This window comes from Mus caroli, unplaced genomic scaffold, assembly GCF_978045245.1.
Source record: "Mus caroli unplaced genomic scaffold, Mus_caroli_1 scaffold_49, whole genome shotgun sequence".
NCBI lineage: Eukaryota > Metazoa > Chordata > Mammalia > Rodentia > Muridae > Mus > Mus caroli.
Genome location: NW_028227304.1, coordinates 341,573 through 352,798, shown reverse-complemented (window position 1 = coordinate 352,798; position 11,226 = coordinate 341,573). Strand labels below are relative to the sequence as shown.

The following is an 11,226-nucleotide window of genomic DNA, read 5'->3' as shown; positions in this document are numbered from 1 at the left end:
ATTTCTCCAACTTGCAAAGCAGTCAAGTGATCATAAATGGGTTTATACTACTGAATTACTCTCTTCTCAATCTCTGTTGTCCTCATCTTGACTTTAGTTTCACAGAAGCCTTAGGATTAGCAAGAGTGATTCTTGTCACTGTACTCTTATTTTCCATGACGATTTCAGTTATTTTATTGCCTATGACTTTACACATGGATTATAGAATAAGCTTATCTAAGCTTATCGGTATTTACACAAAACATTTGAGTTAATTGGCAGGAACCCCATTAGGAGTCTAACTCAGTGAGTGACAGTTACTATGGGGAGACTTCAATAAAAGGCTAAGATGCATTTTTCAATTTATAAAGAACATACCATATTTTTATTACTTTCATGAGCATTTTATCGTTTTTTGCTTTCAATAATGTTCTATACATATTTTAAAGTCATTAAACATTTTTGTTTATTTTGAGATACTAGTAAATATATCTGATCTAAGATTATTAACTTGTTCTTAATTTTAAAATTTAATTATTGTTAATGTATTTTGGATTTTATAACCTTTCCAAACCAAATTATTAGTTCTAGAAGTGTTTGTTGGGGAACTGAATTACAGTATTGACTATCATGTCTTTTTTCAAAACAGACATGGGTATTGTTTCTTTGCTAATCTAAGAGCTCTTATGTGTGTATATTTATTTGCTTCTTTATTACTGTTTGCCTGTAGTATTCTGTTTTTTTTAATCTTTTTTTTACAGTCCAGACTTTATTACCCTCCAGTTCCATCCTCTGACTTTTCCACATCCTTTACCTAATTCCCACCCCCCCATCCCACTAAAACCCCTCTCTCTGCTCCAAGAGGATGTCCCCAACCCATCTTTCCATGAGCCCTCTACTCCGTGGGGCCCCAAGTCTCTCCAGGCTTAGGTGCATCTTCTCTGAATAAGTACAAACTGGCAATATTCTGATGTATGTGTTCAGAGCCTCATTTCAGCTGGTGTATGCTGCCTGGTTGGTAACTCAGTATCTGAGAAGTCTTAGGCGTGCAGATTAGTTGAGACTCTGGTCTTCTATGGGGTCACCCTCTTACTCAGCTTCTTCCAGCTTTCCACCAATTCAACCACAGTTGTCACCAGCTTCTGTCCACAGAGAATTTACAACAGAAGAATCTTGAATGACTGAGATGCATTTAAAGAAATGTTCAAAATCTTTAGTCATCAGGGAAATGGAAATCAAAACGACCCTGACTTTCCACCTTACACAAACCAATATCTCAGGTATCTATATCTCAATATCTATAACACATGTTGGTTATGATGTGGAGAAAGAGGAACACACACTTCCATTGCTGGTGGGATTACAAACTGGTAAAATCACTCTGGAAATCAATATGGAGGTTCCTCAGATAATTGGAAATAAATCTACCTGAAGTCTCAGCTTTTCCACTCTTGTGTGTATGCCAAAAGGTGTACCACCATGCTACAGGAGCACACGTTCCACTATCTTCATAGAAGCCTTATTTGTTATAGCCAGAAGCTGGAAAAAACCCAGATGTTCTAATCTATAGCTTCAAATTCAGGTTTACAGTTTTGAGTGACTAGATGAATTATGTAATGAGAATTGGCATTTTACTTTATTACTAATATTTGGGAAAGGACTTTTCCTTTATTTTAGAAATGACGTTAGCTAAAAGTTTTCTTCTTTCATCAAATACATTTTATTAAGTGGAAATAGCTCTGCTCCATCTTCAAGTAGCCAAGTACTTTTACTTTGAAGAAGAGCTGGTTTTTCAGATGTCCTGCTATGGAAACTGTTAACATCACATGGTTTGGTTCCTTAGAATATTCACCTGGGAAATTACATTTGCGTGTCATTTTTAGGGAAGAATTGTATTACTTGAAAGTGAGTATCCTTTTTTATATATACTGATAGAGTCTGTTTGCTAATATTGCGGGGGAAATTTTTTCGTTTATGAGAGACATTGGTCTCTAATTACTTTGCTACTTTTTCTGGCCTCTGGATTTTATTGATATTTGAGTTTACACTGAATTTATAGAACTTTCCTCCCTCCCTCCCTCCCTCCCTCCCTCCCTCCCACCCTCTCTCCCTCCCTCCCTCCCTCCCTCCCTCCCTCCCTCCCTCCCTCCCTCCCTCCCTCCCTCTCTCTCTCTCTCTCTCTCTCTCTCTCTCTCTCTCTCTCTCTCTCTCTCTCTCTCTCTCTTTCTGTGTGTGTGTGTGTAAGAATCTATACAGTTATTAGTGGTGACCAAGACTTTTCTGGGGAAGTTGCACGAGGGTAATGCAGATGGTTCTCCTTATGGCAAAGCATGAGGACTTGGTTTCCCACAAGACCTGTGTGGATTTTTGTACAAAATATCCTGGCCTTTCCAGAGGGAATACTTGGTCTGCTTTTGTCTTGCGTTTCCATTCCCATTGTTTTGGCTTTGCTATTAGCATTTTTCTTTCACTTTGTCTGTGATAGATGTTTCCCCAGATTCGGAAAAAGAAAGCTCCGACTGTGATTCATTCTTATTTGTCTCTGAGGATTGTATGAATGGAGCATATCACTAATCTTATGTTTGTTAATCATGATAATGTGGTTGAGTCAACACTGGGGCATGATCTGGGTACATTAGCTAACTTCCCAATGTTCTCTCCGGATTTGAACTTGGTTCTGACAGCAATTTGCACACATAACAGCTAGATGATTATCAAAAAAGTAAGAAAGACTTGCTGGCTCTTTGATTCCAAGACTTATCAGGAACATTCAGAGGTCAGCCAAGCAAGAGGAGCAATTAACTCAGGTTACTAATTTGCTGAAATGCTTTGGCCTTAGAGGAATTGGGTCTTATGATTAGAATATGGGAAGACACTATTTATCAATAATTAAATTAGAATTTACTTGGCATATAGTCAATCACCTCTCTATACTGTACCCAAAATTGTTATCAACCCAGGTCACTTGGTTATGTACCAATGTGCTGGGTTTGATATTAACTGCTTGATGAGGATGTATTTCCTCTCTCCTGATACAGATCATGGGTTGACAGAAAACCATAAGTTATTGAGAAGAAAGAAGGGAAAACATACAGTATGCACATTGTTGTTAAAACTAGAAAGTTCTTAAAAGAGATTGTATGTGAGAAAATGAGGAAATAAAGGTAAAACTTTTCCAACTGTGAAAAAATAAATGTATAAATAAAGATAACCTGAGCTGACTCAATGCCAGAGTGTGTGAACTGCACTTCTCCAAGTCTTCTTTCAAAGATTCCACATGACCTTTTTTTGATTTCAAACATAGCTGAAGTTAGAATTAGCCAACTTATTACATATTCTTAAAGATGGAGATTGTTTTAGGATTTCTTAAGTTACAAGTTGAATTTCATTAATGCTTACCTGGCTATTCACCTTGATTTTTTCATATTTACTTAGGTCTAGTAGGTTGTTATACTTTTGTCAGTCTAGGTAGAGTTTTAGAAATTTCAATGTCTTCTTATGGACATAGTTTTAATTCTAATTTCCATTCTTATTTTCATATATAATGATCTTATGGTCTTTGTCCTTCATCATTATTTCATTATTTTCCTTTGATTTCATTTGGACTTCATTTTATAAAGTGTTTTATAAGGAGTCTTTGTAGTATTTATTTAAAACTGTGCCATATTTGCTTGGTTGGAGATTGTCTTAGTTAAGGTTTTACTGCAGGGAACAGACACCATCAGCAAGACAACTCTTATAAAGGGCAACAATTAATTGGGGCTAGCTTACAGGTTCAGAGGTTCAGTCTATTATCATCAAGGCATGGCAGTATCAGGCAGGCATGGGGCTGGAGGAGCTGAGAGTTCCACCGCCTGTTCTGAAAGCACCTAGGAGAAGACTGGCTTCTAGGCATCTAGGACAAGGGTCTTAAAGCCCATGCCCACAGTGACACACCTACTCCAACAAGGCCACACCTACTCTAACAAGGCCACAACTCCTAATACTGCCACTCCCTAGGCCAAGCATATTCAAACGACCACAGAGTTGTAGATCAGTTTATCAGTGTTGCCCACAACTGTTGTGATACTGCCTATAACCCCAGCATTCAGAATACAGAGGCGCCATGATGAGCTTAAGTATGTTTTGTTCTACAAGAAAATTGAGGTGAGCCTAAGCTTCATTAGATCATGTGTTTAAAACAAAAATATCCATCTCCTAGTTCTTTGAGCTGGGAATCTCTGTTTTTCTCTATTCCTATTAACTTTAGATTTGGTCTTTTCATTGTGTCCTGAATTTTCTTGATATTTTGGATTAGGAGTTTTTTATGTTTTGAATTTTCTTTGACAGTTGTGCCAATCTCTTCTACTGTATCTTCTACACCTGAGATTCTCTCATCTATCTCTTGTCTTCTGTGTGTAATACTTACATCTGTAATTCCTGACCTCTTTTCTAGGTTTTCCATTTCTAGGTTTGCTTCCATTTGAGTTTTCTTGATTGTTTCTACTTCTACCCTTAGGTCTTAGATTGCTTTATTCAATTTCTTCACCTGTTTGCCTGTGTTTTCCTGTATTTCTTTCAGTGAGTTATTGGGATTCTCCTTAAAGGACTCTATTACCTTCATTGGACAGGGTTTTAGGGGGCAGATCCTTGATTTTCAGGTGTGTTGGTGTATTCAGGGCTTGTTTGGTGGGAGAACTGGATTCTGATGATTCTCATGTGTTTTGGCTTCTGTTGCTTATGATCTTGAGCTCACCATCTGGTTATCCCTGGTGTTTGTTGGTCTGGATGAGGGTATGGAGTCTGCCTCTTTTGTACCTGGTTGCTTCAGGTGCCCTGGTAGGCCTGTGGCCCTGGCTGTAACTGACCACCTGTGGGGCCTTCCAACTGGGCGCTCTTCACAGAGGCAGAAAAACTGCTGATCTGTTGCCCTGGCTGCAATAACAAACTACAACTTTGTTAATCTTGTACTTATTTTTTTCCCTGATATTTATCTAGAGGTGCTACTAATTGCTTGAAGAAAAAAATGCTCAAATTCTTGGCTACCCTTGTTATGTTTTGATGTTCAGTTGTATCAGAATGCATTTTATTTATGTAAACACTTGATTGTTTAGAACATATTGAAGATTATACTTCTAATGGGTAATATAGTTTCTTTTTTATGGCCAATAGTGATTTATTTGTCTCTGATTATTTTGTTTCCTCTAGTATTTATGTTACATGATACTGGTACCTAAACTCATTTTTTTAAAATTCTTCTCTTTGTATTTGTTCATGGAAGAAGGCATTGATACTAGAACCACAGGCATGAATATAAAAATAAATAAATAAATAAATAAATAAATAAATAAATAAATAAATAAATAGATAGATAGATATTTTAGGGATATTTTGGCTTCTTATGTATTCTTTTTAGATTTCTAGATTATTTTAAAATTTTGGAGTGTTTTTAAAGAGTGATTTAGAGTTTTTGTTTTGTTTTGTTTTGTTTTCAGGCTTACAGTGTATTTTTATTGTTTTTTTTCGTTGTTGAAATGATTATAGTGTGTTTTTGTGTTTGGGATTTAATTTAGCCTTCATTTGACTTCAGGTTCTCGAGGTGATGGTTGCAAAGGTCCTATAGTAGGCAAAGCAGAAGCAGCAGATTTTATATCCTCCCTTGCTCGAGGCAAAGGACCCAATTAAAAACACTAAAAATACACTAGAAGCCTGAACAAAGACAAGGACCAAACCCAAAGAAATACATTAAAATGTTGTTGTTGTCCTCGATTTTTTTTTTAATTAGGGTTTTATATTTGCGGATTGTTTTACGGTTGCCAGACAGTGGTGGCACATGCTTTAAATCCCACCAATTAGGAGGCAGATGTAGGTTATGGGACACAATGAAAGCAGTTCTAAGATGGAACAGATGATAATTAACCTTGCATTAATCCTGGATGACCATAAGTGAGTTGGTCATTGGGCATGGGCACCCTTTCCCAATGTTGATGTGTACTCTGGGCAGACTCCGATGATCCCAGAATCTTCTGGGAAGAGGATGAGTGCTTGATATTTACTTAGGTCTAGTAGGTTGTCCGGGAGCTCCCTTTGTATACTCTGCTGGCCTTGAACTCATAGCTATGAATGCCTTCAAATAAAAATTGGACAGAGGATACAGGAGTAGGTTGACAGCACACCTAAACAAATAAATATATAAGAAATAAATAGAGTAAAATGCTAAACAATAAATAAGAATCCAAAAATGGTTATTTATTTCTTATATATTTTCTGAAATATATATTATTTTATTATTTTTTATTTTTTCGGTGTGTAGGATTTTAACAAATCAAAAAAACTAAAACTGTGAATGTTCTGTATGACTTGAGGGATGTGGCAAAGAGCCTATAGTCCCTTGGAGTGAGGGTGAGGTATCCTGAGATTCTATTATGTGTAATGAGTTCCCTGGATTCTGTTGGAAAGATGGTGAATGTTCTAGAAACCCTGGGATAGATGGCAAAGTACCCACAGTTTCCTGGAAGGGTATAGAATGTTCTAGAGGTGCTTGCTTACATATCACAGTTGTTGGAGTGCCTGATGTAGTCTGGAGAAATTTCTGAACACATGGTACAGATGATGAAGTTTCCACATCCCCTTGGGAAGATAAGAATGTTTTTATAGTTTTCCTGGTTGATTTAGAAGATCTTTTTTCAGATGGAAAATTTGCTGGAGTCCTAGTTTCAGATTTTGGAGGTCCCATAGACCCTATAGGAGGCAAAGGATCTGTTGCAGTCCCTTGGACAGATGGCAAGTTATCCAGAGATTCTACCATGTGTGAAGAGTGTTCTAGCTTCTTTTGGAAAGATGCTGAATGCTCTAGTTTCCCTGAGGTAGATGTAGAAGAACACTCAGTCTCCCGGACAGGTCCAGAATCTTCTAGAGTCCCATGCTTATATGTCCCAATTGTTAGAGTTCCTGTTGTAGTGTGAGGTGGTTTCTGAATATGTGGTGCAGATGATGAAGTTTCCACAGTCTCTTGGGAAAATAACAATGTCTTTTTAGTTTTCCTGGTGGATTTAGAAGATCTTTTTTCAGATGGAAAATTTGCTGGAGTCCTAGTTTCAGATTTTGGAGGTCCCATAGACCCTGTAGGAGGCAAAGGATCTGTTGCAGTCCCTTGGACAGATGACAAGTTATCCAGAGATTCTACCATGTGTGACAAGTGCTCTAGTTTCTTTTGGAAAGATGCTGAATGCCCTAATCTCCCTGAGGTAACTGTAGAAGAACCTTCAGTCCCCTGGACAGGTCCAGAATCTTCTAGAGGCCCTTGCTTACATGTCACAATTGTTAGAGTTCCTGTTGTGGTGTGAGGAGGTTTATGAGTATGTGGTGCAGATGAGGAAGTTTCCACAGTCCCTTGGGAAGATAACAATGATTTTTTAGTTCCCTGGGTAGATGGAGAAGATGTCAGAGCCTCTGTTACAGATGGTGGATGTCGCAGGGTTCTTGTATAGATAGAGAAATTGTAGAAACCTTTTGAAAAGAACTGAAAGTTTTCATAGGTCCTGGTTCAGATGGCGAAGTTTCTAGAGTCCTAGTTTCAGATTTAGTCAGTCCCATAACCCCTGTAGGAGACAGAGAATGTATCTCAGCCCCTTGATTAGATGGAAATATTTGAGCCTCCCTATGAGCATGTTGAGTAGATCCTAAAGCCCCTGTCTTATGGCGTGATGGTTCTACAGTCCCCTGTAGTGATATAGACTGTCTCAGAATGTCTTTTTCTGATTTGTATTTTGTACCTTCATTTTGAAAGGATACCAAAGGCTCTAGGGTCCCTTGTGACAGTGATGGCATTTAAAGAGTCCTTTGCAAATGGAAATCCCCTAGTGTAGATGGCGAGGAATGCAGAGTCTGTTTAGAAGGTGTGTAAGTGGGCAGTGGTCCTTGGGTAGTTATCAATGTTTCTAAGGTCTGTGAAGTAAATTGATAAGGTTTCTGAGCATTTGGTGCAGGGAGTGAGTCTTTTCCACCATCCCTGGTGGATAGCAAAGACCCTTGAGGCCCTTGGCAAGATGAAGAAGATACCAAAGACTCAGTAGCAAGAGCAGGTAAGGCAATTCCCACAGGATCTCGGCCAGGCAGCATATGTCTTGGAAAACCTGAGACATTTTTCAAATGTCCTGGAGATCTCTGAGGATGTGAATATGTCCCCATATCAACATCCACAGATGGCAATGGTCCTTTAGACACCTTAGAAGGTGAGGAAGGTGGCCTATCACCTGGACCAGAAAAAGAATGTCTGAGAGTTCCCTGTGTGGATGTGGAGAGTTCTGGAGTCTGTTGTGCAGATGAAGATTGTCCCACAGCCCATTGAACAGAAGACAAAGGTGCTACACTTCCTTCTGAGGAGGAGGGAGTTCCCTGTTGCCATTGGGTGAATGGCATTCCATTTAGGGGGACCCTGAGCCATAATGAGATAAATCTAGAACTCCATGAATGTGGGGCAAATTTGATGGAGTCTTCTGAGATGATAGAGAGAGGCTCACAGGCTCTGGAGCCACTGGTAAAGGTCTAGGAGCAACAATGGCTGAAGGGGAAATTGCGAGAGCTCCTGGTCTAGGTGGCAAAGTTCCTACCAAACTTTGGGTGGGTTGGCAGGCTCTCGTTTTACTTGGGAGAGATAACAAAGGTGCTAAAGTCCCTTGAGTACTTGGTGAAGTAGCATCAGTACTCTGGGTAGTTGTGGAAAGATCCAGAGGACTTTGCAAGGACATCGAAGGTCCTGAAAACCCAGGCAAGCATGAAGAAGATTCCAGAGGCCCCTGAGTTGGGGGTCCATGTCCTGAAACTCCTTTTGCTGATGAGGAAAGATCCAGATCTCCCGGAAGGTGGAGTGAATATCCTGAACATCTGATTGAAGATGGAAAAGTTTTCTGAACACCTTGGCCAGGTGGCAAATGTTCTGTTTTTCCCTGGACACCCAGAGCTCCTGGAAAATGCTAAACATCCTAAAGACCTTTGCACAGTTGGAAAAGTTTCTAGATGTTCATGCTTAGATGTTGATGATCTTGCAGATTCTAGGGCAGATGGTAACTGTCCTACAACAAGAATGTTGGAAGCAGAAGGATTTTTAGATGCTTTAGAAGACAGGGAAGATTTCTGGTGTGTTTGGCCTAAAGGCACAAGTTCTAGATGATTTTTTTTAAATGTGGACTTTCCCTTAGACCCTTGGTAACATAAAGGAGGTTGTGTAGTTCTGAAGTCTGATTTGCCAATGGAAAAATCACCTTGAGAATGGGCAAAATGTTCTGGATCATTTGAGAGAGATAAAGAAATTCCCTGAAGCCCTGGGCCAGATGGTGAACATACCAGAGCCTTTTGGTGAGACAGAGAAGGCCCTTGAGACTTTTGGGGAAATATGGAATGTCCACCATGCCCTTTGTCAGACTGGTAACTTTCCACAGTCCCTTGGTCATTTGTGGAACATTTCAAGGCATTTTGGACAGATACAGAAGGTGTGGGACTCGGACTCACCTGAGGAGTAGTTTTAGCGATTGATGTTTCTTTGTCAGCAGGAGATGATGCAAGTCCCCTTGTAGCAGAAGTTCTGGAGTCTCCTTTGTCAGAAGGATCAACGCTTAACCTGTTTTTTTCAGAAACTGGATGCTTGGGGACCACATTGGTAGAGGGAGAAGGTCTACTACTTCCCATCAGAGAAGGCATGGAAAAGACACATTCTTGCGTAGATGGAGATAACTGTAAAACACCCTGTTCAGATATGGTAGATCCTATACCCATCTGCACAGATGGAGAAGGTCTTAATATGTCTTGTGTACCTGTACAAGCCTTGACTGTGGCTTCAGAATTAGGGGAAGGGCCTGGAGATACCTGTGTAGATGTGGCCTCTCCTAGAGCATCATGGACATATTTGAGAGGTCTAAGAGCCTCTTGTGCAGGTAGGGAAATTTCTAGACCTCCTTTTGTACTAGTGGAAGTTCCAAGAAAACTTTCTTCAGCTGGAGAAGGGGATAACACCTTCTGCATAGAAGTATCAGGTGTCATAGACAAATTGATGGGCAAAACAGGTTCCAAGGGCCCTTTTGAAGATGAAGTAGAACCCAGAGCCTTTTGGGCATTTGGAAGAGACATTTGTGGGCAAGGAGAGGACCAACGACCCTTTTTCCAGGTGGATAAGAGTCTATAGCATCTTGTGTAGTTGGGGAAGATGGCTGATCCTCTTGAGGAGATAGGAAAGTTCTCATGGTCTCCTCTGAAGTTTGGGGAGGTCCTATGGATTCTTGTGCACAGGTAGAATCCAAGGAATTCCCTTCTTTAGCTGTACAGGATGCTACAGACTCTTGTGTGTGCAAATCACGTCCCATAGCACCTTGTTCACATTGGATTGGATCCAGAACCTTCGGTACAGATGGAATCTGTCCTAGAACATCTTTTGTAGATGTGTCACCACCACGAATCCTTTCTAAAGATGGGACTGTGGCTAAAACTCCTTTTGTAGAGGTATCCTGTCCTACAATCCCTTTATGTGATAGGGTAGTACTCAGAGAATCCTGTACAGGTTTTGGAAATCCTAGCATCTTTGGTGTATATGAGGAATTCTTTACAGCCTCTCCTGCAGATACAGAATGTCCCAGAGACCACAAGGGCTGCATAGAGGGTTGTTTGGTCTCAGCACACTGTACAAATATGGAGCTTGTTTGGCTCACTGGGAGTATTTTGGCAGAATCTTGGCTGTTTGGGACCTCTTGACAAGTCAGGAGGGCCCTTTTGGCTGGTAGGGGATATTTGAATAATTCTTGATCAGATCGGGACTTTCTGAAGACCCGTTGTTTGGAGAGAGCATCTTTCAGTCTTTTGCTAGAATGAGAATATTCAGGGTCACTTTTTATAGCGGGAGAATGATTTAATCTTCCTTTCTGTGGGAGAGCAGATTTAAGAACATGTCTTTGATGCTCTTCCATAGAGGGGGATAGTCCTAGTGGTCCCATGACAGATAGAGAAGGTCTCAAATCCCCTGGGGAAGATTAACAAGAACCTTTAAATAAAAATTAAAATTAAAAATCCCAGAATCCTAAATAAAACGCCAAAACTCTGAGATAAACTAAAATTCCTTAAAAAAAAAAAAAAGAAAAAGAAAAAAGAAAAAAAAAAACCTAAAAATACATTGGAAGCGTAAAACAAACAAACAAAACATTCTAAGGGTCTCTATTAAATCCCTACACAGACACACACACACACACACAGACACACACACACACACACACAAAAATGCAC

At 39.7% G+C, this 11,226-nt stretch overlaps 1 protein-coding gene across 1 annotated transcript; it reads right to left on the bottom strand.

The window, feature by feature from the left end:
* Window positions 1–3,989: 3,989 nt before the first annotated feature.
* LOC146999721 (uncharacterized) lies at window positions 3,990–10,940 on the bottom strand. Its single transcript, XM_085834449.1, is given in 6 exon segments — window positions 3,990–4,109; window positions 6,464–7,440; window positions 7,443–8,300; window positions 8,510–8,910; window positions 8,912–10,091; window positions 10,094–10,940. Coding segments are annotated over 6 exon segments (4,383 nt in total).
* Window positions 10,941–11,226: the final 286 nt, after the last annotated feature.